This window comes from Malurus melanocephalus, unplaced genomic scaffold, assembly GCF_030028575.1.
Source record: "Malurus melanocephalus ecotype Western Australia unplaced genomic scaffold, MMel_1.1 scaffold_426, whole genome shotgun sequence".
NCBI classification, from domain to species: Eukaryota; Metazoa; Chordata; class Aves; order Passeriformes; family Maluridae; genus Malurus; species Malurus melanocephalus.
The window spans coordinates 569,140-596,617 of NW_026623658.1; the positions used below are offsets into that span (position 1 = coordinate 569,140).

The window sequence follows — 27,478 nt, forward strand, 5'->3', positions numbered from 1 at the left end:
ACCGGGACCGGGAGCGGGACAGCACCGGGACCGGGACCGGGACAGCACCGGGAGCGGGACCGGGACAGCACCGGGAGCGGGACAGCACCGGAACCGGGACCGGGACAGCACCGGGACCGGGACAGCACCGGGACAGCACCGGGACCGGGACCGGGACAGCACCGGGACAGCACCGGGACTGGGACCGGGACCGGGACAGCACTGGGACCCGGACAACACCGGGACCGGGACAGCACCGGGACCGGGACAGCACCGGGACAGCACCGGGACCGGGACCGGGACCGGGACAGCACCGGGACAGCACCGGGACCGGGACAGCACCGGGACCGGGACAGGGACAGCACCGGGACAGCACCGGGACCGGGACAGCACCGGGACAATCGGTTTCCCGACAAATGGATCGGTGTTCCAGAGAGGGCTCCGTATCCCGGCGCGGGGATCGATGTCCTGGCGGAGGAAAACCTGGTTAAAGGATAAAGATGCAGAGGAACAAGTGTCCTTACCCCTCCTGTTTCTCTGACAGAGCGAAAATTCCAGTTATACCAGCAGATCTCTCTGAGAAACTCTGGAATCACAAAGTTTTCCAGGAAAGCAAGGAGAGAGATGAGGGAATGGGCTTCCAGTTAATAAGGATTTGATAGGTGTAGGAATGATTCTGTTATGTTTGAAGCTCCCCTTTTCATTCCTGGAATAATTTTGAAGTGATTCCTTTAACAGATGATGTAAATTCGAGAATTTAAATTCGAGAATTTAAATTGGAGAGGAAACTATGCAAAAYAAATGSGTGGAGAGATCATGGAATMATKCTGGAATGGTTTGGGTGGGAAGAGACCTTAAGGAGCCAACCCTGCCAAGGAGAAGGAGTGGAAGGATGGAGACAGCGGCCACCAAAAGCTGGGAAAGGCTCAGTTGCCTTCCAAGGAGAGGGACTCGTCCGTCCTGTTGGAAGTTGGGGCATGAGGCCGATGGAACAAAAGGTTTGACCCCATTTCTTCCCTCCCTYCCTCCCTCCTGCACCTTGGCTTTTCGAGGGCTCTCTCTGAGGGCTCTGAGGGAGAARTTCTTTGTCATTCCAGGGCAGAATTATCCCTGGTCCCACGAAAAGCAGGAGGAATGGCTTTACCCGTGTTTTTGGACGCAMGTTTTGTGTTTTCTCTCTGCTGCTGACACCGTGTGGCGAAGCAGCAGCAGCTCCCAGGTTTTCAGCGCTGCTCCCTGGAATAGTTTTKCTCGCAGCTGGTAAACACGAAACAGTGATTTGCTTCCCTGTGGTAATTGGATTAAGGACAAGGCCTCCCTCTTCATTTAATGTTCCAGAGGAAAAACTGCCAAGGAATAAAGCAAGAGCTTCCCCCAGTGGAAATCTGCCCGGTCCCACACTGGGTTTGCACTCACACGAGGCTCATTCCCTGCTGGAATCCCAGCCTCCAGACAAATGTGCAATTTAAGGTTTCACAGCCTGCCCCTGAACATGGAAAATCAGTTCTTCATTGCTGCAGCACCAGCTCAAGGTGATTTTGAAGGGGTACCAATGTTTTTTATGTCGTGCACATGATGAAATTTCACCGGAGGAGCCAACACTTCTCCCCCTCCATGGACAACTCTGGGTCTGGGATCTTGATTTGTGTCTGTGGAATCTCCTCACAGGAGTCTCTGAGGCTGAAACAAACACAAGGAACCTTCCGAGATGGGAAGACCAGGAGCGAGTTGTTTTTCCCTGCTTCGTCAATCTGGTCTTTAAAAATACTAATTGACCTCTTTAAGGAAACATTTAAGCAAGAGATGTTGATAAGAACCGGAGTTTCTGATTTTCAGTCTCCAATTTAAAATCCCCCTTGGATGGTCACCTTGGCCAGGAGTGTGCAATCCTGCTGTACATGCTTTGGAGCGGGATGTCATTTCTGACACCACATCGGGGATGTGTTGCAGAGTACCCCGGGTACCCCATTAACCCAGACCTTTCCTTTTCTGACACCATATCAGGGATGTGTTGTAGAGTACCCCGGGTACCCCATTAACCCAGACCTTTCCTTTCTTACACCAATCAGGGTTCTGTTGCAGAGTACCCCGGGTACCCCATTAACCCAGACCTTTCCTTTCCCACACCAATCAGGGATGTGTTGCAGAGTACCCCGGGTACCCCATTAACCCAGACCTTTCCTTTTCCCACACCATATCAGGGATGTGTTGCAGAGTACCCCGGGTACCCCATTAACCCAGACCTTTCCTTTTCTGACACCATATCAGGGATGTGTTGCAGAGTACCCCGGGTACCCCATTAACCCAGACCTTTCCTTTTCTGACACCATATCAGGGATGTGTTGCAGAGTACCCCGGGTACCCCATTAACCCAGACCTTTCCTTTTCYSACACCATATCAGGGATGTGTTGCAGAGTACCCCGGGTACCCCATTAACCCAGACCTTTCCCTTTCCCACACCACATCAGGGTTCTGTTACAGAGTACCCCATTAACCCAGACCTTTCCCTTTCCTACACATCAGGGTTCTGTTACAGAGTACCCCGGGTACCCCATTAACCCAGATCTTTCCTTTCCCTACACCAATCAGGGATGTGTTGCAGAGTACCCCGGGTGTCCCCGTTCCCTGGGTGCCGATCCCCGCCCATCCCGTGTTCAGCGCCATTCCAGGCTGCAGTGCCGGGTGTTCCCCACAGGGCGGCAGCACCGCCCCGGCCCGGGAGCCTCGGGGCAGCTCCGCTTTCCCCAGCCCTGACCCAGCGGCTCCGTGAACACAAAAATCAGTGGCAAAAACCCCACTGATCCCCGTTATTTCACCCTCAAAGGGACAGGATCACASTATATCCTGAGCTGGAAGGGACCCACAAGGAGCATCGAGTCCAGATCCTGGCCCTGCTCAGGACACCCCAAGAATCCCACCCTGTGCCTTAGAGCCTTGTCCGGACMCAAAGTATTTCTCCAAGATCCTAAAAGGACAGTGGAGCTGGGAGAAGGATGACAACAGAGGATTTTTCATATATCTCATTATACGATCCTTATACAGAGCTGTTATATATCATTATAGATAGCCCTATAATCAGTATAGGGCTTATCCATCCCTATAGAAAATTCTATAACCAATATGTTCCTTATCTATCCCTAYAGATAATCCYAYAATCAATATGTTCCTTATCTATCCCTATAGAAAATCCTACAATCAATACGTACCTTATACATCCCTATAGATAATCCTACAATTAACATATTCCCCTTGTACATCGTTGTACGTTCTCTTCATGGAGGAGGCTCCAGTGACTGACGGGGGTCCYGCCTGACCCTCCCAATCCCATTCCCACACTCAGATCAGGTTTCCTTCCTGGCTCCATCCCAGTATTCCCATAGCACTCTCAGGTGCCTCGTTCCATAAAGAAATTTATTCAGAGCAACACAGAAGCAGCCCGAGTTGGTTCCTTCGAAGAGGACCGATCACTTCATTGAATCTCCTACAGATTAACWCAGATTTTACCCCAAAATGTTCTCTTTGTCCCCTACAGCATCCACCCCAGAGTGACGCCCTGGGACCCACGCTGCTAACGCAGGATTGGACACTCCTGGCCAAGGTGACCAGTCCAAGGAAGTCAGACTGGTGACAATCCAAGGAGGATTTTAAATTGGAGACTGAAAACCAGAAACTCCWGTTCTTTTTGGCACCTCTTGCTTGAAAGTGTTTCCCTGCTGCAAGAGTCAGTATTTTTACTGACCAGATTGTGGRAGCAAAGGAAGAACAATCAACATTCCCTAAACAACATTCCCTAAAACCCAGCATTCCCATCACTTCCACACCCACCTGTGACCTGTAGCAGATGGGCAGGAGCCTGTCTGGGACAGGCTCAGGRATGGGGCTTTCAACYCAAACCATYCCATGTTGATTCCATGATCTCTCCYTGCATTTGTTTTGCATTGTTTMCTTTCAAATTTAGATCATGYGTTAAAGRAAAAAGAAGTAAAATTCGTCCAGGAATGAAACGAGGAGTGTCAAACATACAAGAACCATTCCTACATCCATCAAATCATTATTAATTGGGAGCCTATTCCCTCATGTCTGCCCTTTGTTTTTCTCTCCTGGATAACCTCACGACCCCACAGTTCCTAGCTGTATTCCCCACTCCAGAAGGGATGTTTCCGATGCATTAGGGAAAGGATTTTTTTTGTTATACCAAGGAGGGACAAGCAGAGAGAAGGCCACGGACGAGGGATGAGCTGCGGACCTGGATCAGACGGGAATGCCGCTAATTGCGGAGCGCGCCTTTAATCCCCGGCTGAGCCGGCCGGAGCGGGGACAGGACAGGGCTCTGTACATCCCGCTAGCCAGGAGCATCCATCCCTGACCCATTCCACAYCCTCCAGCTCGCCGTCCGGCCACTCCACACCGCTCACCCCTCGCCCGCGGGGCCGGGCTCCTGTGGCTGATCGGAGGCAAAGGCGGTCGCTGTGTCTGGCTGAGCAGCGATGTGACCTACTTGTCACCGGAATGAGAGCCCTGAGCTCTTCCGACAGCTGGAGCCGGCTGAGCTCCGCCGTGTCCCGGGAGGAAGCAGCACCGGGGGAGCCCAGGTCGCACATCCCGGAGCATCGCTGGGGAGAACGGGCAGCAGGACGGTGTGTCCTTTCCACCTGGTTGTTGTGATGTTCCTTTGGGAAGTTTTTTCCATCCTCCCAGAGCTGGATTTTTGTTTGCCTGTCTTGGTGTGGTTTCAGGGCAGGGCTCTGTGTGGGTGCGAGAGAGGTGGAAAGGGACACGGGAAAYCTTCTCCAGTTTGAGCTAAGCAGGGAGAGAGGATCACTGGGTGAAATCCTGTGCCCGGAATGGCAGGAATAGATTTAGACTATAAACTAAGCACTGTGATGACTCCAGCTCTGGGTGCACTGCTCCTTTTYCCCTGCTCTGCTGCCACTTTTCATCATTATCACAGACACCTTTTTTTCCGCCCTTGCACCAAGTCAAACCTTGTGTGGATTAATGTCTCCCTCAGGCTCAAGCCCTGCCCTGGGGAGGCAGACCCAGCCCTGGAGCCCTCTCCCGYGCCTGCTGCTCCCATTCCTCAGGGATTCTGTCCCCGCTGTCCCCRGCAGGTGCAGGGAGCGGTGTCTGCCTGCCCGGGCAGCATTTGGTGAGGGCAAAGGGTCTCTGAGCACTGCTGCTGCATTAGCCAGGGCCTGCCTGCTGTGCAGAGCCTTATTAGAGAGCAAAAAAGGCCTTTATTTCAGGCTGGAAGTCACCGAGCCTGTTGAGGCAGCTGTTTATTTCCTCTGCTCCCTGCCATGATGTCATTATGGACACACAAGTTCTGCGCTTCCCCAGCKCTGGGCAAACTGCTCGGGCGCTTTCTCAGGCTCCAAGGGCAGCGTGCAACTGGTTTCACAAGGAATTTCTGTTTAACCTGCTCATTAAAGTGCTCCAAAGGGAATCTGAGGTGTTTGTGTTCCACCATTCCTGAGAACGAGTCACTGTTTGTGCTGGCGGGTTTCCAAAAAGAATGAAAAAAAAAGAAAAAAAAAATAAAGATACTTTTGTGTCAAATTCTTGCTCTTTAACTTTTATGCTTCTTACCTCTTAGGTGAGTCCYTTGCTGTGACATCAACCCTCCCTCAGAGCACCAACCAGAGCCCTTCTGGCCTTTGGGGTGATGTGGATGGGAAGGATCACCTGCTTTTTTTTTTAATACCTCTGGGGTAAGAGTTGCTTTAACCCTCACTGTTTTTCCTGCTGCAGAGAAGAATCCTGGAATTTAGGTTTTGGGKTTTTTTTTGACACTGCAATCTGCTGCCTTCTGATGGAAAGCAGGTAATCTTACTCCAGCTAGGGAAAAATGCAAGTTAAACTTTGTAACTTCACAAAAATGTCTGAGCCTGGGAAGGGGAAACGAATGGCCCTGYATCCCTAAAATTAGACATATTTAAACCAGAATCAAATTAAGATGCCAAAACTGCGACAGCCTATTCCACATAAGTGTCTTTAAACACTTTTTTCCCCTGACTTASTTAGAGGAGCAGAATAAACAACAACAGCTGTGTATTTTAAAATTACGTTGTTAATAAAATCCCGGTACATTTACATAAATGACAACATTAATGTACAATTAAACAGAGCATTGTAATATTACAGCAACCAAAGAGGACCTGCAGATTTGTACAGATAGCCRGAGCAGCTACTCGAAAATACTTTCCAAAATAAAGCCTTCTCTGTGGCATTTCTCAGCGATAATTCCGACCCCCCTGTATGGCTTTCTGGTAATAAATAGGGTTATTGGGGCTGCTGGTGGCCAGCAGATGTGCACCCAAAAGGAGTGTGCCCTGACCAACCTGGCTAAAAACCCTTCTCCATGTGTGCAAATCCCTCAGGAACAAGGCCACGTCAGATTTTGATGGATTTTCTGGGAGCTGCTGCAGTTCCTTCCCTTTCCCTAAACTGTGGCTGGGCTGTGCTTTGGAGCCCAGCTGAGCCTCCTCCTCTTGCCGGGGCGTTTAGATGCAACACGAATTAATTGCTGGATTTCTAACGAGGAAAAAATCCTTCTCCCCTTGTTCACCCACCCACAACAAATGGAAACGTCCTGGCAAATGATTCCTGGTGGAAATCCGAGCAAAGCTCAGTGGGAATAGCTGGAGGTCTTTCCTTAATCCCAACCAGCTCCAGAGAGAGAACACACCACTGAGATGGACATTCCTCRGGGGCCTGGGGAGCCTTTTATTGCTATTTTTGCAACTGGGCAGTTTTTCAGCCTGCTACACCTGAGCCTTCTAGGAAGTGTCTTTTGTGGTGTCAGGTCTCACAGGTAATGCTCAGAAACGGTTTTTAAGGTGAAAGTGACTGGGACTATCAAACCTTGACAGCAAAAGCAAAGACAGCCTTTGTTTTCCTCCTGGAAACAGATCCAGGTTAACAACTGGCACAGTGAAACTGTAAAAACACGCAAACCCCCAACTCTCCCCTCCCTGCCCCAGCTCAGCTCTTCACACAAGCCTTAAAGAGTGAGTAATTTCAGTGTTAGTGTTAGTTGCTACTCAGCTTTGAACAACCAAAACCTCTCTCTCAAGGTGCAAACAGTTTTGGGGGAAGCTCCCGTCGCTCCGCTGCGATGCACAGACACTGATGCTCCTGAAGGTGTGCAGGCAGATGGCTCGTGGGATGGGCTTTAGGATCAGGAAAACTCCTTCCAGGCAGCCTTTTTACCCGGAAAACATCTGTGTGGATGAAGCTAAGCCCAGGTATTAGCGCCGGGCTGGATGAAATCGCCTCTTCCTCTGCAGCCCCGCAGCGCCCATCTCTGTGGTTCGGGGGCTCCCCYGCAGCCTCCCCGTGGCAGTGTGGTTCATGTGACAGCAGCAGCACGGAGGAGGCAGCTCCCCCTCCCTCAGCCCCCAGGGATGCCCATCCTGGGGCTTTTCAGGAAGATCCAGAAGGCAAAACCATCCCAGTGATGCCCCCTCCGCGTTGTGCCCGCTCACACCCTGGAGGTGACGTACACAGAGTGCAAGCGGCCGGCCAGCGCTGCCTGCAGGTCCCTCAGCGGGTCCAGGCCCTGCACTTTGCTGTTCCTGCCGTAGATGAGCTGCTTGAATGAGTCCTGCTCCAACAGGGAGCTCATGTGCTTGAGGAAGAAGCCCTCGCAGAAAGAGGCCAGCTCCGGTGCGTTGTGAATCTGCAGAACACAGAGGGGTTGTGAACTTCTTCTGAATGCCACGGCCCTAAATGATACCCCTGAGCCTCTCATCCCTAAAGGTTTTTCCCCTTTTAATATTATCAGGCAGAAAAARGACAGGACTGACGGTGGAAAAGCACTGAACGCAGGACTTTGATCTCTTCCCGGGGTGTTTTCACGGGCACGGGCGTGAGCAGGGAGGCATCCAGGCTGTTTTAATTCCTTCCCTGCTGCTGGCAGGGCACTCCAGCCCTTCCCTTCCCTTCCCTTGGTGCGGCAGAGCAGCTGGCTGCCGAGGTGGCCAAGGTACCTGCTTGGCTGAGTGGCCGYCGCACCAGCAGATGGTGAGCACGGCTCGGGGCCACTGGGGCACGGCTCACAGGAGCCCCATCCCTCCAGCCAGGGAGCTCCATCCCTCCTGAGCACAGGGAAACACGGATCTGGGCTCCTGAGCCACCATCAGGTGGCTTCTGCCTGGGATCTGGGCTCCTTTTCCTTCAGGATCAGTGGGGGAAGTYAGTAATGAGAACAAYGAAATTYAAGTTCRGTATTAAGAAGCTCTGTGCTCACAYGGYGCCTTCCCGGGAACTTTGTGCAAATAATAATTTTAGGAAAAGTACACAAAGGCCAGTAGGGAATGCTGTTTCYCCTTTTTACTGCTGCATCCTGTTAAATGTTAGGTCTGAAACAAACCAGCCCAGTGTGAGAGGAATTGAAAAGAATCAGTGTGACACTACACACAAAGTGAAACAAAATCACCACCAGCCCTCYGTGCAGCTTCCTCCTTGTCTTTAAGGGATCTGATCCTGCAAAATGCCAGCAAGAGCAGAGAATTTCTCTGTGGTTTAGGTTATCTGCTGCAGAGGTGCAAATCCATCACACAGCAGCGTTTATGCTCATTCTGGGGCTGAAAATAACATTTTCTAGCAGCAGCAGGGGTGCTGGGGAAGGGTTTATTCCGTAGCTGCTGCACTGTGATCCATTGCCCCACTGCTCCCAGGATCTCAATCCCTCTGGGTTTGCAGATGCTGATGCATCAGCCTGCTCAGCCAGCTCTCCCCTGCTCGGCAGGGACCCTCATCCATTTCATCCATGAGTGCTTCAGACAGGAAAACACACTGGGGCCACGCAGGACTGTCAGCCTGGAGCTGGAATTTTCCCGGGAATCAGTTCCCAGGCAGAGTTCTCTGCAGACTGGGCATCCCCTGACCACCAGGGGCACACAGGCTGCTCACTGGGATTCCTAAACTGGGGAGGTTGGATTTACCTTTGCATATTTGTAGATGCTGACAGAGTTGTCCATGCTGATGGTCTGGGCACAGAGGATTTCACAGTGTCTCTGGAGGCCGTCCAGCTGGAACAGGCTGGCAGCYGACAGCAGCTACGGGCACAAGAGAGAGGCCATTTGAGATTGTGAGCCTTGAAARGCCTGGGGAAGGCAAACAGGATGGGTGATCTCCTCTCTAAAGAGTCTCTGACTCAATGGCCAAGCCCTCATGAAACAGCAGAAAGGCCACTCCGTGCTGAAGTGACAGACTGACACATTTCCCCTCAGCGCTTCCCCTACAAACACATTCCCACTCCTTTCTGTCCCCAAGACACAGAAACACCAAGCAATGATGTTTTGAAGCTTTTAAGCTCACTTCCAAGCCCTAAGTGTGCTCCTGGACAGAGTGGGAGCTTGCTGTTAGCTCCTGCATTTTACCTTCCAACCGTTTTATGCCCCAGCGCACTCGGCAAGGCTCGGCAGAAAAAGCTCTCTCACCTCTAAGATATCAGTGGTGGGAATTTCCATGGATTCTGTCCCTCCRTAGTACAAATACTGCATCAGCATCTGGAATGGGAAGAAGGCCAGGCATGAAGTTATCGCTGCAGCCCCCAGGGGCTGTTGATGGCTGCGCTCCCCTTCCTGAGCAGACGGGAATCGCGTCCTGCGCCCGCTCCCAACTCCACCGGCGGCTTTTCCTTTATTCCCCAGCGTGGCAAATCTCTGCTTTCCGACAGCCCTTTCTCKCTGAAAAGGGCCCTGCTGGGGATTTTTGGGCTGGGGGTGACAGCGTCTCTGAGCAACGCCACCGTCCTTGCCTGGGCCGCGGGTTTGCAGAGCCCGGCAGGCGGATCACGCTCGGAGCCAGTCCCGGGGACCTCCCGGCCACTTGCCTCCCCTGCTGGGCTTCTAATCGGCTTCCAGCCCCTCTCCAGGCCCGGAGGAAAAGGCAGAAATTGTTTGCAGAATCTGAGGGGCAGGTCCTGCTCTTTGATCCGTGTGTGCTCACCCCCAGCTCGAGCAGCGCTGCCGGATCTGGGGCTGGAGCAGGAGTGCTCCTGTGTGGGGTCTGCAGGCTGTGGTTGCCATTTCTCACAGGGCTGGGAAAGGAAGGGACTGGATCTGGAGTGCTCTGGGTGCTGTGTGGGGTCTGCAGGCTGTGATTGCCATTTCTCACAGGGCTGGGAAAGGGAGGGACTGGATCTGGAGTGCCCTGGGTGCTGTGTGGGGTCTGCAGGCTGTGATTGCCATTWCTCACAGGGCTGGCAACAAAACTGAGCTGCAAMTTGCAAGATTGCCKTATTAGTATRAAAGAATKACACCAGAGCTCCCAGCAGAGCCCYGARCTGGACACACATCTCTGGTGGCTCAGCATCCTCCACTCTACCTGAGAGTGCCTCTCCTTAACTAATCTGACTGTATTTTCCATCTAACTGTGAAGTATTTCACTGTCTCACTGTTTGATTTGTCTCTCTGTCTCTCCACYGAAGCACAAGTTTATCTCTAGAAGCCTTTTGATGCACAAGGAGCTTCTTTTAATATTCGATTGCGTTTCCTTCTCCGTCATGGCCTGAGCAGGAAGGTCTGAACGTCACCTATGCAATACAAAACTTGTGCAGCCCCTTTGAAGCACAGAAAAGATGTTTTTATGGTCAGCTTACTTCCATCTCCTGATGTAACAGCACTGCTGACCAACAGATCAGTTTGGTTTGCTTACAAAAAAAGGAAAAGCCTCAAGCCTTTAGAGAAACATCTGCACGACCTGTTCTGCATTTCACACCTCCCTGCTCCTCCACTAAAATATGGAAATGTCACAAAAACGAAGCACAATTCTCAGTTCTGAGCCTTTGTCTGACAGGCACCATCGATTTCTGATCACCTGATTTAATAAGAAGCCAGGCAATCCACCTGCTGTAAATAAGTACTTTTTTGCTTAGAATCGCGTGAAAATGGTGCTCTAAAAAGTATGAAAATGATGTGCTAAAAGTACAAAACTGCTTTTCAGTAGCAGACTCTTTTCCCCTGCTTTATGGAGGAGTCAGCTGCCTAGTCAAAAAATAAGAATATGGACTGGAGGGTTCTTTTTTAAGGCTGGAACTTCGGAAAAAAGATGTTTCAGAATACTCCAGAAATTCAGGTGTGTTGAAAGGAACTCCATTTCTACGTRTATGTTACTCCCTGGGTTTGTCTTACCTTCCAAGAGGGTGAGAAGATGAAAAAGGAGAAAGAAAAAGGGGAGCAAGTCCCATACCTTGAAAATGTTGTATTTCATATCGCTGATTTCTACAGTCTTGCTGCCGTGSCCATCGTGCTCTGTTTTATTGGTCATCAGTGTCTTGAACCTGGGGATGGTTTTAGCAGATTTAATTAAAGAGATTTAATTTAACTGTTTTAGTGTATCACACACTCTTCGCAAACAGCCTGAGCAAAGGGAAAACAAAGATCCCCTTAAAGGAAATRAAGCCATATTTCCTTTCGCTTCTTTTCAAAACTGAAACATTTCCTTCAGTTTAATGATGATTAGTTCAGGGACAATTTAACCTGTAAATTGCTTGGATCTGATCTAATCCCACCCTGTGACAGCTGGAAGACCCTGTCATTGTGAGAATAAAAGAGAAAGAGATGATAACGAGTACACCAGGCCAGTGTGAGATTCCAGGAAAACTGGAGCAAGTGCAGCTCTCCCTGTGAACTCCGGGAGAAGGAATGGGAATGGCTGGATATGTGCACTCCAGTCACCCCACATGATTTTAGGGATAATTAGGGTTAGATTAATTAATTAATTAATGCTCAGTGACTCACCTGTTAGATGCAGTAACCAGCAGGACTTTGTGTGCATAGAAGAGCTTTCCTTCCACTAAGAAAGTTACATCAGACATTTCTTTGTTGTTCAGGAAGTGAGGGTCTGTTGGGGAAGGGGACAAAAAAAAAAATAAAAGCTGACTGCTTTTCTGGAAACTGTGCATACTTTTTAGGAAAAAAAAAAAACCCAAACAAACCAACAAGCAAAACAGCAGCAATGAAAAAAGCCTCACTGCTCAGGTGAGCTCCTTACCCAGGCGAGCTGGCAGAGTCTTTCGGATTTCGGGAATGCTGGGAATGGGGCTGCTGCCATAGCAGTGGGTGAAGATGGATGCCAGCTGCTGGTTGATGGAATCGTTCTGTGAGGAGGATGGAACAGGGATCAGCAGCTCCACATGGAGCAGGTTTCACATTGAGCTGTCACGGTTCACTTGGGGCTTACAGCAACTGCACCCTCCCCACACAGGGACAGCTTTCGTTTATGGAATTACAATATATTTGGAGTTATGGAGGTATCATGAGCTGTACAGCTTCCCCCAGGTGTGTATTTGAGGACTGTTTTGGGGGCTGTACATGAATTCAGACAAATGCTCCCAGGGCCACTCCCATGCCATAACTCCTCAGGGACTTTGCCCAGCCATTCCCTTGTTCCTGCCGTGCACAACAACAAAGAAAATCCCACAACACTCAGCTCTCACACTGCTCTAAAACTCTGACTTACTTTGCTGGTTTTGAGGATGTCAAACATGAGCTGCAGCCCCTCGCTGACCAGCTCCTCRTTGTAATCCTCCTCTTTGATGGTGACGAACTCCCGGAGAAGGGTTTGCACCACGGAGTAGCGGGACTGGGAGAAGGTCGTCCGCAACGACTCGATCCACACGTGGAGCTTCCAGGGCACTCCTGCAGCCCCAGAAAAAAGGGACAGGGGAAGATGATTTCCTGAAGTGCCTGTGAGGAGATTTTCCTGCTCCTGTTACTAACACTTGGCAGCACTGAAGCAGCTCTACCTGCACCCGAAYAGCAGATACATTTTTATCTTGGTATTAAAGGTGACTGAACTGGGTCACTGAATCATCAACAGATTAAGGGACAAAGGATTGGTACCAGGAGCACAAACTGGAACTCCCTGCTGATTGTTAAGGACCAGAAACTCCCTGTTTTGTTYTGAGCTTCACAATTAGTCAGAACCACAAAATAAACTGGAACTTGTGAGAATACGTAACCCCACACAAATGTGGTGCGAGGTCTTTTCTGTTGGTTACATGGGAAATTTGAAGCTTCTCTCATCCTCTTTGACACCTGATCTGTTCCTTCACCTTAAACTACGGAAAATAGACTGAGTTTTAGGTGTCAGTGTCTGACAGGGRGAGATGCCCCTTGCTCTTATTATGTGGGGACAGGATTCAGCCAAGGGGACATCACAGAGCAGCAGGAATTTGAAAAGAAAAAATCTTACAAGGAGCTTTAAATGCTTTCTAAATTTACATTACACAGCTTTGCACTTGGGGATACTGCACTCCTGAGTGAGAGGGACAGAAAAGGAAGACTTTTGTGCCTCAGGAGGCAAGGAGGAAGGGCTCACCCAGCGCCCGCAGCTCCATGGTGATGTCCACGTAGCCGTGCTCGGCGCTGTAGTACATGGCCTCCTGCAGCGCCTTGGTCCGTGTCTTGCACAGCCGCACCTGGCCCTCGCTGCCGCTGCCCTGGCTGGACGTGTCGCTCTCCACGCCCTCGGCCAGGATCTCCTCCAGGGACAGCACATCGCCCTTGGCCTGCTGGGGCTGCGTCAGGAGCTTGCGCAGGACGTTCCTGAGGAGGGACACCGCGTTTGGCCGATCAGTAAATGAAATATCAACAACCCAGACAGGACTGAGGGGGTTTGGGGTGAGGCAGCCGGCTCAGTGAACAATAATTTCCTTCCCAGAGACTGAAAGCCCTTGTCCCATCCCATATCCTAGAAAGTGGCACCCCGGCAGCAAAAGGGCGGGCTGCACTCCTCGTGTGGCGGGTTTGTTTGGGATTTCACACGGTGGCTGCAAGGAAAAGACTTTCTTGTTGGTGTCCGGCCTCTCCGGGGGGTTTGCAGCACTGCTGTCCCTCAGCCAGCTGGGGACAGCTGCTGTGGCCACCCCCAGCCCAGCAGGGCCACCCAGAGCTCGGCTGTGCGGCTGCGCTGCCACAGCTGGTGCTCTCCTTGCAGCCACAYCGCTCCCTGGGGCTAAACCCAGCTTATTTCAGGCTTTATGATCACCCCATCCCAAGAATAARCCTTGAATCTCACTAACATTTCCTTCTGGGAGCAGAAAGATTTCTGGATGAGCTTGTAAATAACGAACAACTGTCCTGAAAACAGGCCTGGAGAGCTAAGGCTGGCTTGGTTCATGATTCACCTCTTGGCTGGCCAWCCAAAAACCAGAGACGCAGCCGAGCAGGCTCTGCTGCAGATTACTTTTGTAGAATTTTGTCGATTATTTTCACCTCAGTGTGATTAGATTCTGTCTCAGAACACAAACCAGGACCTCACAGCCCTGATCCCATAAACTGCCCTTATTAGGWGGGACTTCATCTGCTGATGTAGGGCCCAGAACCAGCTCCTGCTCCCTCTCAGTGCTGCAGAGCCAGACCAGCAAGTGTGAATAAGAAACAGTGAACACAGATCTTTGGTTGTTGTCAGGAGAGTTTTAACCCCATCTTTTGAACCGCACATGCAGGAATTCAGGTCACAAAGTCACGCAGGAATTCAGGTCACAAAGTCACACAGGACACACAGCAACACTTACAGGGGAAAAAAAAAAAAACCCTGCTGAGCAGGAGCAGAACCTCACCTGTGCCCGTGTGCTGCCGAGTGGCTGAAGCAGTTCATGCCCTCGTGGAGGGACGATGACATCCCGTTGACTTCCAGCATGCTCAGCAGAGGGTCAGCGCCCCTGCTCAGCAGCAGGCTGACCAGCTCGTAATTCCCTGGGGGAAAAGGACAGGAACATCAGGATCCTGCTGCTGTCTGGAAGCACAAAACACAGGGCTGGCAGCRGGCAGGGCTGCCTCGCTCCGCTGCCGTCAGACGGAGCACGGAGTGATGCAGGACATCCAGCACCCATCCCTTCTGTAAAACTTGGAGCAGAGCAAGCCAGGCTTTCATCTCCATAAAACCACAAAATTAACACAGAAAGAAGCGAAGAGAAAAAAACCTAAAACCTAAAAAATAAAAAATAAAACCACTTTAGAGGTGAAAAGCGTTGACAAACACAGACTCGTTCACGGAATGCTCAACTCCTGTCAGCCCGTTGGAAGAAACGCAGAATCTTCACTTGCATTTAATAAATCAATACACCCAATTTGTTCATGTGACAGTTATTTTTCCCCAGGCTGAACTGGAACTCGTTAATTTTTCGCATCTGGGCGTTGCTTGGGTGCACAGACATGCCCAGACCAGACAGGGGCTGGTTCACGCTCTGTGACAGCGCTTTGAGAAGGAGTCGGTGCCACCAGCTCAGCTGGGGGGCTGGGAGGATGGGGCAAATGTGGGACAAACTGGAAAACAAACACTCAGGGYCCATCAGGCTGGTGGCAGAAGAGATGGAACGTGCTGAGGCCACAGGGAGCTCACCTGCAGCCGAGGCCAGCTGGAGAGGGGTCTCGGCGTAGTTGTCCTCGCCAGTGTTCACAGCAGAGCCCTCTACGTGGGCACCAGCATCCAGGAGCAGCTGCAGGGGCACAGCAGAGGCAGGGAGTTGGGAAAAGAGCAATTCAGATGGATAAAACACCCAGGGCTGTGTGTTGGGAACGGGAACCAGTGGGTTCAGAGCGAGGAGGGCACGCTCAGGAAATTTGCCAGGTAGAATCCGATCTTTATAACAATGTACAAATGTACACAAACAAAAGGTGAGTGTGTGCAGCCTCCCTTTACTTGCATTTTTTTCTTTTTCTCCTTCCCTYTGAGCAGAAGGTAAATTAAATCCRGCAGCTGTGATCAGCTTTTCATTTCCCTGGAAGTTTTGGGTGGCATTTTGGCTCCACCCTGCCCTGCTGCCYCTCTGTGATAATTCCACAGAAAAAGGAGCAGGGAGGACGCCACGGGCTCAAATCCCACAGCAGCTTAAGCCTCGCTTGTGCAGTTACAGATGATTTGCTGCCATTAGAGCAGAAATCAGCACACAGTGGATTTTTGCACATGCAAATTTATAAACCAATTAATATCTACTGTCACCAAGCTCCCAATCAAGCAGCCAACCTGTAACTGCTCCACRTGAAGCAGCAGTTTATTTAATGCCAAAGAAATGATTGTGCAGCATCCTTCTGGAAGCAGCAAGCCTTGGAGCAATATAGAAACCGAAGGAAAACATGGGAACACGCTGTGTTTTGTTACTGATGCCCCAAAAACACAGGCTACAAATAAAACTCCATCATCAATGCCTTGCTAGGAATTACATCATCRATCTTCATCCTCCTCGTTTTAAAAAAWAYRCCRTTTTTTCACAGGTTTTTAGGAGGGYCAGGAGCTCAGCAAGGCTGTGAGTGAGGGCTCACAGTGCTGCAGTTCAGTCCCTAAGTGTCTCCTGGGAGGATTCCCGGCCGGAATCTCACCTGAACCACGGAGATGTGGCCGTGCAGCACGGCGAAGGTGAGCGCGGTCCAGTGGCGGCTGTCGGGGTGCACCGAGGGGAACCGTGGGGAGGTGCTGGGCACCTGGAGAAAGGAACAGGCACTCCTTACCCACTGCAGCCCCACTGCCTCCTCCTCCCACAGCCCTGCACAGAGATGGCTCCTTAACCCTAACCCGGGGAACAGGGACTTGGGACACTCAGAGGATGCTGCCACCACCCGTCCCTCTGTCSCGTCCCCTGGGAGTTTTTAATGGGCTCCCTGGCTTCTCCCAGGGGCAGCTCCTTCCCTCCCCCTCCCCATGCCTGTCAGGCTTGCCAGTGCCAATCCTAATTGGAGCCAGTGAGTGTTCTGAGGGGTTTTGAAGGCTTTTTCCCCGCTCCCAAATYCCTGAAGTGACGTTTCTGATGGTTTCAATGGCTCGCTTGAAGCCTCCAGAACTGAAGCCTTCAGCTGCTAGGAGAGATTTCAGAGCCCCTCCCATCAGTAATTATAGGCAGAGGGTTACTCACTGGTATATCCAAATTTGCTCCAGCATCTATGAGCATTTGGACCATGGCTTCATCTCCAGCAGCACAGGCGTACATGAGGGGGGTCATACCCTTCAGGAAAAAAGAGARGAAATCTTTTCTTCAGAATAGAAAAACCAAACCAAAGTTATCTTTCTATCCGTATCAACAGTGATGCTGTCACAGACACAGTTTGAATCTTAATATGCAAAGTATATTCAGGGACAGCATATGTGTGTTTTATAAAATATTTTTGTTTTCTTTTCTATGTGCAGAGCAGGCACAGCTGATCCTGGAAAATGACCTGGATAAAACATTGCTGGACAAGGCTGAAAGAACAYAAAAAGGATCACTGGAAATCCCAGCCCTGTATTGTCCACAGTTCTCCAGCCTTCCCAAGGCTGCCAATGAAGAAATGCCATTTCTTGGCTCATTTGTAGCCAAATGAACTGAAGGCAGAAAGCAACACAAAAATGYGGAAGATGAATTCATTTGGCAACTTCTCCCCATTGCTAAAATCCTATTTGCCACAATATTTCAGCATTTCAATCCCATAAATCTCTCTCCCTCTACTTAACCAGCAAACCATGACGGCTCAGAGATGAATTATGAGAAAAACGAGCCTTACTTATGGAGTTCATTCCAGAAGTGGCCAAGGACAGAAAGGAAATGGCCTGGTAAAACCCATTCCTGCTCACATCCCACAGCTTTCCTGCCCCCTCCCCTTAATTATTGCAGGCATTTGAGGTTTTTACAGGTTTTTTTTTTCTCCTTTGCTCAGTGTGCAGTAACAGAGCTCCATCCTTAATGGGACYTGTGCTGTAAAATGGAATTTTACTTAATTTTACTCTCACCTAGGAGTTCTGCTCTTGGCTCTGCAAAGGTGTCTTTTCAAAGCAGCCACAATTCCCAAGCTTCCTGCTTTGGGGCAGTTACATTTGTAAAGACATTTCTGGGTGAGATTCTCCCTGGTATTTTGAGGTATTTTGGCTTTTGTAGGGCTTGGGAGGCTCCACACACATTGTAGACAAATAAAATGAGAATTCARAACTCAGGTGTGCAGGCACAAGCCCCAGTCAGGGTTCTGAAAGTACTACTGAAAGTACTACTACCTTGTTCTTTTTTCAATTTTTAATGTGAGTTTTGCACTCCSTGCTTGCCCCCTGCCAAGAGAAGAGATTGTTGTCCTAAACATCCCAAATCCAGTAAAACCAGAGTGCTGGTGGGTTCCAACCTGAACTGAACACAGGATTCTGYTCCAACTCAGGTTTCTGAGGGCATATTCTGAGATGTTTTTCAGGAATCTCCATGCATATAAATGGAGAAATGGCTCTGAACACCCTGGGAGAGAACAAGRGGCCTCTGGGCTACAGAAACAGGAACTGCAAGAACTTCTTATAAAAATATATAACAGAGGAAGTGGGAAACCTTCATAATATAAATCTGCCACCTGAGTGACTTTAATACAACGAATATCTACGGTGTGATACCCACCCCAGTGASCACACAGCTGCTGGTACTGGATGTGGAAAAAAGAGATGTAAATAAGGCAGCTACACATCCACATGTGTCCAGCAGCATTTCTGCTATTTGTGTCTACATTCACACTTCCCTTAACACTGCAGGAACGTGGGAAGTGCCATGGAAGATGTGTCAGGGTCAGAAATGCTGAGATTTCTGCAGTGAAATGCTGGCTGTGAGAAAACCTCTCCACATGAACATCAACCCTTCCACTGCTCACTATCCTCTTGTCCCACAGATGTGACAGCTCATTCTCCTTGCTGTGACAGCTGTAACGAGTGTTTATTTAGGAGAGGTGGCTTTCCCCCCGCTTTTTAAATTAAAAGCCAATTCCATGCATTGAATGATGCCCCAGAGGACAGACTCTGCTGTTACTTGATGGGGCTGACAGCACGAGCAGAAGCAGCCAGAGACTCCCAGAGCTACCAAATCCCTGTGGCTCGTGTTGCTGAGCAGGGAATGGTGAAAAATAGATAAATATTCACATCAGCATGATGGACTTTGAACAAATCCAACACTGGCTGCTGCCAGGCGGGGCTCTCAGAGCTGCTCCTCCCAAACCACTCCCAGCCCCAAAGCCAAGAGACATCAACACCTTCTGGTCACCTCACTGACCCAGCCTGGATTTGGGCTGTGGAGCCCAAGGGGAGTGTCACTGGAAGGAAACCACTTTGCTYTGACATCCTCTCAGCACTATCAGACTTTCCATTCACCATCCCAGCTTTAACCTGAGACAGCCCATCCAGCTGATAAACGATTCTCTCTGGGCTCTGATGAGGTTTTTTTTGAAGGATGGGGGCAGTCTGGGAAGGAGTTATTTTTTTTGATTTTTAAGGGATGCATTTTCATCCTTAAAACATGAGCTAGAATTATTTAATCCTCAGAGAGGCAACAAACACGACCCGGTATTGATTTGCCACGTGGGAAGGGAGTGAGGGAGGGGCAAGCTGCTGACACAGGAAATTTTGGGGCTGTGAGTATTTTTCTTTCATGGCACACCTGATCATCCATGGTGTTGACCCCGTCGGGGCCCAGTGCATCGATGGCTTGGTTGATCAGATCCGTCCTCCCGCAGTTCAGCATGCGGAAGCCCAGGTCCTGCTGGAATTTCTCCGTAGCAGCTTTAGCATCCAGCCTCCGGAAAGAACTGAAGCAGCATTCAGGCCTGGGAAAGACAAAAGAATTCCTGGATGGTGCCTGCACCATAAAATAAGACATGGATCCTTATTCTTTTCTGGGACAAAAAAAAAAAGCAAATTTTTTTAAAAGTATGAAACCAGAACCAAATTTAGGCAGTGGAGCACTCCCAACTCTTTTCCGGTGACTCAGTAAAATGAAGTGCTTTACCATTTCTGTGAAGATCTACTAAATCCTTATCCTTTAGGTGGCTATCAAGGCGACCTTTATGTCATCTGGAAGGAGCCCAGGGATTACTGTAAATCCTCTGGCTGTCTGCTCAGACTGTCCTGAATTCCAGCCCTGGAAGTGTGTCTCCTTCACCAAAGGATCACTTCTCACCTGGGGGTTTCCCATTTTGGCTGGTCACTGGGAGGCTCAGCCCTTTGATGTTATTTTGGGGTGAATGCCTTCCCCAGGAGCCGTCTGGTTTCCAGCACAGGCTCTTGAGCAAACTCTCAGTGAGTGAGTGAGTGAGATATCAGCCTGCCAGGCTCCTCTGATAAATGAGATGCTTTCAGCACAGCCATCCTCCTCTGGAAAGTCTGCACAGCCTGCCAGAGGAGCAAACCACTCATCACCTCACACAGGAGATTAGGGATGAACCTTATATAAAATCCTACAGCTAGGCTGCCATAACCCTGTTCTAACTGGCATCACAACCTACAATATAACCTAGAATAAGATGCAATGATTTTATATAGTAGTAAAAAGCAAAAGAAGAATTCATTCTATCAAAAAAAAAGTGAAATAAAATGATTCCACTTGAAATCCAGTGAACCTCAGGAAAAATAGAAGTTTTTGAAGGGATGGCACTTGGTCTTYGTACATTGTTCCTATCCCACAACAAGCTAGGGACAAGAAAATAAATAAATAAATAAGTCCAAGATCTCCTTTCCCCTTGAACACGCTGGATACAAAATGACTGCTTTAAAGGGTCAAATAATGTGCTCAGGAAACAATGGGTTTTTCACTAGCTTGGATCTTTCATTTCAGGTGTCTTAAAAAGCAAAGAATAATCTTGTAACTAAGCCCGTGGCATTAAAAAAAAACAAACCCTAAACTAAATCCAAACACTTGTATTTCACATATAACTTTGAGAAAGACAGAAATGTTTCTGCCAAATGTTTGGCCAAAGTTCCTTTATCTCTCTAAGCACCAGAAGGTTAAACGCTTGTCTCCTGTAGGGAACAGTGAGATCTGGCTCCGGGGAAATGCAATAAAAGCAGGTTTTAAGAAGCTCCAAGGACTGGAGGAGGTTTCTAAAGCTTAGCCCACGTACTTGAGCTGGCGTGGCTCGCAGTCCAGCCCCGGCAGGAGCAGCCTGGCCGTTTGCCGGACGTCGTCGCTGTCCACGGTCAGACTGCGCCGGTGCTCGGCGTAGGTGATGGCCACGCGCATCCACTCCATCAGCGGCGGCAGCAGCATGAAGGGGCTGCAAAACCAGGGGGSAAAACTGTTATTGGACTGGCTGGAGGACAATTTAGAGCTTCCTGGGTGTGCAAGGGGGAGGGTGGTGTGGATAAATCCCAGCTGAGGAGGGAGAGGTCACAGCAGCGGGAAGGAGCCGCTTTGAACAGCTTTGTGATAACCGTGTGTGTTCAAAATAATCTACAGACACAGGATTATTTATTGTTGTTTTTATGCTCCTCCCACTAGGAACACTAAAAATATCCTTGATGGTTTAAAACTTCACTTAAACTAGTTTAATTCAGTCCTACCTCCATTAATCCTGACATTAGCACCATCCCATGGACCCTCAGTTTTGCCCACCTGACCCTCCAGACCCCAGAACTGGTGGAACAGTGAGGTTTTGCTCAGCATGAAGGGTTGCAGGATTATAAAGAGATATAAACATGCTGATAACAGCAGCAGCTCATGATCAACCCCTCTGACAGCAGTCAACACAGCACTGAAATGATGCATTAATATATAGGTACCATAACGCTCTCACACACAACAGATCCCATCCACCCTCCCAGTACACAGCCAGACTGATCTATTTTGCTTGATTTGTCCCCAAGGATACCTGCCAGCCCAGTGGAAGGCTTGGAAGTGCCAGCTGTCATGAAAACACCTCTCCCATCCCAGTAATGACTTCATTAATGCCACGAAATAAAATTTTAAAAAAGCCTTTTCCATTTAACCATTCAAAAGGAAAGAACGGAGGGGGGAAAGGACTGATTCCTTTGCAAAGTTCAGAGAGAAAAAGACACGTAAGAGAGAATGTGAACTGATTTGGGCATTAATGAAAGCAGCTGAAGCCACGAAAGGCATTTTCAAAGCCGTGCCTGTGTATGTGTGTGAGTGCAGCACGTGTGAGCTGCAGCAATCCTGTCAGAAACCATTTATCCATAAAGGGATTTGCAAGCAGAACTCCCTTTGTCACGACTTTGAACACCCTTCAGGCTGGAATGAGTCCACTCAGTAAAAACACTGTGCTGTTCCCATTTTCCCAGATGCAAGGTGCATCCTGAAAGGTTCTGCCATTATCCCTCTACAAACACACCCACTATTTTCCCCTCTTCTCCTCCTCTACTGAGCTGTGCAGCAGAATCCACAAAACCAGAGGTGTTTTAAGCACCTRATCCACCCAGAATTGCCAGGGCCAGGGTGTTTTTAACAGGACAGTGAGTCACTGCTGTTACCAGTTTATTTTTATGTCAAAGAACCAGAACATCAGGGTTGCCACAATCATCACTTTGAAAATCACCCCGTTGTTCATCCTTCCAAAGACTTTCTGAAAGGGAAGGGATGGGATGAATCATTCCAGTTTGTCCAATTCAGATTGACTTCCCTAAGGGAAGAGCAGGAATTGTCAACAGGCATTTGGGAGATGCCTTTCAGCAATCTTATCTGGCCTGGAAAAGAGTCATTAGCACCCTTTAAACGCAGGTACTTCAGGGAGGAGCCCAAATGAATTATTTATCCTTTCTGTCTACTCTGCAGAAGCTCTAGCATGGGATTCAAAGCTCCGCAGAGGTGATGAGGACAGGGAGGCTAAAAGCGCCAGAATTAAATATAGAAATAAAGTTAGATGGGGAATGCTCAGGAGCACTGGAAAAGCTCATCTTCCAAGTGATTCCATCTGCCACCAAATAAAGATTTTGGCCATATCCCACTTCCCTGCCACCCCCACGGTGGGGACACTGCTGGGCAGAGRGCCTCAATCAAACCCTGGGGATGACTCAAGGCCCCTGTGGTCAGCCAGCAGCAAATGCCACGGAGTCTGCACCAGAAATAACACCTTTCGGGAAGGAATTTCCACTCTGCAAAAACACCCTTGTGCCAGGGTTATAAAAGGCTTCCACACAAAACTTGCTTTGGGAGGAATGGCAAGGAGAAAGGTTTTTTTTTCCCCTTTCTGTTTCTTTTTTTAATCTCAACAGATTTTTTCCAATCAAACCCTGGACAGCCCAGACTGCCTGGTGATCCTGTGTCTGAAGGGGAGCAGACTTTGGAATGCAAGCAGCAATGTCAGGAAGGATGTTCTCATCCTGCTGTCCTGATTTTCCAAACCCCACCACTGGCACCACTGTGCAAACTGGAGAAATAATTCTTTATTATTTGTTGCTCTATCCAGGCTGACTAGAAYGACTTCTATTGCTATTTTGCTGAAAAAAAAAACAACCCAGCTTTGTTTCTCTGCAAAATTTCTAGCTTGAGGATCGGCTTTCATGCTTTTATCCAACTATTTCCTTTCTCCCAAGCTGGCCATGCTCTGGAACAGCTTTGCCTTCCTCTGCTCGCTGACTCYTCACCAGATGAGCAGAATTATCACAGGACTGAGGCAGAAAGAGGAGATGCAGTTCCACGGAATGAAACACCAGCGCTGGGCTCACATCGCACGAAGGAAATAAATGAAATTATTCATTCCCTAGAAAATGAAACGCCGTCCTCATCCCTGTRGCCCTTAACCTGGGCACCCATCTGCCTCCAGGGAATCACTGATCATTTCACAGTCTGGGAAACACTGCAGGAGGGCAAGGGGAGAAACCTTCATGGAAAATTAACGGGGAGATGCTGYGAGCTAAGGAATTAATTTCTGTCTCCACATCCCTGTTCTGCACAGTGCCATTTTCCTCGGTCTCCCTGACACTTAGAAGCTTTTGGCAGCTCATTAAACTCCTCACATGAAGTGATCCAGCCTCGGGATGCTGTCATATTCCAGCAGCAGCTCGCTGGGGGCACAGACCCTTGGTTTTCTCCCTCGGTTTTCCTGGAAGAGCAGGGCCACCACGGCTTTGTCCAGCTTTTTGCCACCCTTAAACTGGGAATGTGCACAGGACTGAGAAGTGAAATGTGAACTTCTCCTCTCCTGCACACCTTGTAAAGAATCACAGTGATGTCTGATACTGTTAATGCTGTCAATATTCCATCTCTTAATTGTCTGGGATTCTCTGTTTGGAGCTGGACATTCACTCCATGCCCATGGGATCAGGCTGGAGCTGGGTGAGGGTGCTCTGAGAAAAAAAAGACTTTATTATGGGCTTTTCCCCCTCTCCTTTGAGCTAAACCACATTGTTTTATTTAGACATAACTGAGGAGGCCAAGCAGCACTTGGCAGAGAATTTACAGCAAGTTTTGGGATAACTTTTTCCTGGAAAAGGTSTTTTCCTTAGAATGATTTTGGACATGACTGGCATGGGGAGAGCATGTGTAGCATCCTCGAGGAGAAGCTGGGGGACCACAGACTTTCAGGGATACCCATCACAAAGAAAACATTCCCCAAAGTGGGTTCTTCTGGGGATTTCTAGGAGCACTGGGATCAAGATAATTTCRGCAAAGGGGAGTTAATTGTACACAAAAAGGAGACAGCTCCAAAAAATTCAGAAAATCATGTCATCCTTCCTTTGCACTGAGCACCTGCTAACTCAGGTGAAAGAAGTGGGGTTTCCCAGAAAAAAAAACAAGCATTCTGTCAAATTCCTTCCTCCTGCCTTTGTCCCCAGGAGGATCCGGGACAAGACTGCTGAAAAAAATCACAGAATCACAGAATCACAGAATGGTTTGGGCTGGAAAAATCCCATCTTGTTGCACCCTCCCTGCCACAGGGAGTGACACCTTCCACTAGCCCAGACTGCTCAGAGTCCCTTCCATCCCGGAGGAAAGAAGGAAAAAGGAGGAATAAAACATTTTCCCTGCTGACCCACCTCTCCCCTGCTATTTTTCACTGCTTTCGTTCTCCTACAGCAAAACAAAGTGGGAGCCAACAGTGACAGCACTGGCAAGAAAGGAAAACCTTGTTCTTCTAAACAAGGCTCTCCTTCTTCTAGAGCAGGGAAGAAAATCCTGTCCCAATGGAAGCAGGTGGGAACGGCAAAATCCACCCTGCCTGTCCCCAGGCTTTCCAAATGGTCTGATTGAACTAAAACGTGGAGAAATACCACAATATTTATGGTCAGAGTGGGGTAGCCCATGGTAACTCCCCRTATTTGACTTAAAGGAATGATACAGAGGCTCCTGCAGAGCAGAATCCCAAATCTAAATTTAAAGATCAGTGTGGGGTTTTGCAAGGGACTCAAACAAAAAGGGAAAGGTTKTCAGTGCAGTGAGCTAATGTTTGAATTTATTGCTGGAACCAAACCCGATGGCTTGAAGTCAGGAGGATGGAAAAATCTCCAGGATGGCAACAGAGTCAAAAAGAAATCAGAGTGAAGTCTCATTAACTGGAGAAGGGAAAARACTCTGAGGCAGGACAGAGTATCCAAAACCTCAATCACGCTGTGCTGATGTGGAAAACAGTGGCAYATTTACAATTAGGATTCTCAAACAYTAAARTCCTTCTRSAAGCAGGGGGGMGAAAAAAATAYCTTGGGAGYATATRATTATATGTGAATAAAATAACAACAGAGACGTTGATTTAGAAGAGACACAAAACTGTTCCTCCAAAACACAACCAGCTTCAGTCAGGAGCCATTCCTCACAGACTCAAAAATATTTCACAGAATTTCAAGAACTTCCCACATTTACAGCAGAAAAAATAGGAATTACCAWGCTGGGCCCTACTGAAGGATCATCTCAGTGAGTGCAACATCTTTCAAGGCAGACAGTCCAGATCCCCACAGAAAAGGAAGAAGAAATTTAATCACATCCAACTGACCCCAAAAAGGGTTCTTCTGAATTCCCTTAAAACAATGACTGGCTCGCATCTCAGAAGATAAGAGTTCTCAAATTTTAGTGGATCGTTATCAAGTTACTAAGGCTTTGGCTGTGCCAGGAGTTTAGAGAGTTCTCCTGCAGTCAGACACTAATGGAATGAAAGCCATCTGGATAATATTATATTTACTGGGATCCTTCTCCACTGAATCTGCCTTCAGAGTTTCCTCTGCTTAGAGAATATAAAATGGTACAAGAATAGTTTAAATCTAGAACTGGCAGCTCYGATCCTTCTTCCCACAGACAGAAATAACACCTTTTCCATCCTTTGCAAACCACACTTAAAAAACAAGGCGCAGCATCAGACAGGTTTTACTTTGTGTTACAACAAATCGAAGGAAAAACTAAACCTGAGTTCACAAAAAAAAAAATAAAAATGAAGTAATCATCAGGAACTTGATGAAACCTAAAAAGAGCTCTCAAGTCTATGGTTTATTTGCTGTAATCACATTTTACAAACTTTACCAAATGGGGAAAGATTCCATTTCCAGGCTGGAAACAAGCACTGGTGCTGCTCTGGAATGTGTCATGTGTCTCATTAGAAAAACATATTTGTAACATCTGCAAAGCTAGGGCAGGAGGGAGGTTTTCCAAAGAGGAAGAAAATAATGAAAGACAACTTGAATTGTGTACAGTTGCTGRTAAGAGGCAGATAAACACACACAATAATTTAACTGTGACAATATGGCCACARTTATGGGGTCAGGGATGTGACTGATCTCCATCTGCTCCCTCAGCCCCATAGAGCTGTCGGATCCTTGATGGACACAGAGAAAACAAAACCACCAATCCTGCTCTTGCTGCTGCTCCCAGGTGCCCTAAAACTCAGTGCAAGGTGAAAAATGATGCGAATGATTTAGGGGATRAACTGTTCTTCCATGAGTCTGGGCCTAATTGCAGTCCTGACCTCAATTAATACGGAGAGTCCAGAGGAGAGCATGGAGATGCTCCAAGGTCTGGAACACCTTGGCTGGGAGAGCTGGGAATGTCCAGCCTGGAGAGAAAAAGGCTCCAGGGAGAACTCAGAGCCCCTTCCAGGGCTTAAAGGGGATCCAGAAGAGCTGGAGAGGGACTGGGGACAAGGGATGGAGACACAGGACACAGGGAATGGGGTCACAYTGCCTGAGGGCRGGGTTGGACGGGATATTGGGAAGGAATTTTTTACYGTAAGGATGGTGAGGCACTCCAATGGATTTCCCAGAGAAGCTGGGGCTGCYCCATCCCTGGAAGTGTCCAAGGCCASSSTKGRCARRGCTTGGAGCAACCTGGGACARTGRAAGGTGGCMCTGCCCRTGGCAGGGGGTGGAATGGGATCACYTTYAATCCCCTTCTAACCCAACCCATCCCACGATYGTGATTCCAAGATTCCAACAAGCCAGGCCAGGCCATCTCCATCAGACCCAAACCTTTCCCAGCTCCTAGAAAAAGGTGACTGCCCTGGTCTGCGGGCACAAAACTCCTCCCAGACCAGATCCAAGTAGTCCAAGGTGGGGAGTCCAGGGAGCCAGGATCCATCCCAAGGAGCCCAACCCAGGGAAACCTCTGTGCTGTGCCCACACAATCCCACATGGGTGCATTTTGGAGCAGTTCACGTGCATGACAGGAATGAGCTTGTAAGACACGTGAGAGCCAGAGATAAACTGGGGCACAGAGCCAGASAGGGGTGCCTGCTATTCCTGGAGCAGCCTCGATGGTGTGGGCAGAAAATCCCCGAGGTAACTCCTACGGCGCATTCCAGCAGCTGCATGGGCAAACAATGCAAATCAAACAAAGCAAAAAAA

The 27,478-nt window shown here is 49.0% G+C and overlaps 1 protein-coding gene across 1 annotated transcript in view; it reads right to left on the bottom strand.

Moving 5' to 3' along the window:
* Positions 1-6,015: 6,015 nt before the first annotated feature.
* The window catches only part of ABTB2 (ankyrin repeat and BTB domain containing 2), a 38,896-nt gene continuing 17,433 nt past the window's right edge, over positions 6,016-27,478 (bottom strand). Inside the window, exons 3-16 of the mRNA XM_057379891.1 lie at positions 20,821-20,973; positions 19,362-19,527; positions 16,845-16,934; positions 16,315-16,416; positions 15,338-15,434; positions 14,556-14,691; positions 13,313-13,539; positions 12,452-12,630; positions 11,984-12,089; positions 11,731-11,833; positions 11,180-11,270; positions 9,427-9,495; positions 8,929-9,042; positions 6,016-7,661 (exon numbers count right to left, since the gene is read on the bottom strand). Coding sequence (XP_057235874.1) covers positions 7,464-7,661; positions 8,929-9,042; positions 9,427-9,495; positions 11,180-11,270; positions 11,731-11,833; positions 11,984-12,089; positions 12,452-12,630; positions 13,313-13,539; positions 14,556-14,691; positions 15,338-15,434; positions 16,315-16,416; positions 16,845-16,934; positions 19,362-19,527; positions 20,821-20,973 — 1,831 coding nt within the window. The 3' untranslated portion in view covers positions 6,016-7,463. The remainder of the gene's footprint in view (positions 7,662-8,928; positions 9,043-9,426; positions 9,496-11,179; positions 11,271-11,730; positions 11,834-11,983; positions 12,090-12,451; positions 12,631-13,312; positions 13,540-14,555; positions 14,692-15,337; positions 15,435-16,314; positions 16,417-16,844; positions 16,935-19,361; positions 19,528-20,820; positions 20,974-27,478) is intronic.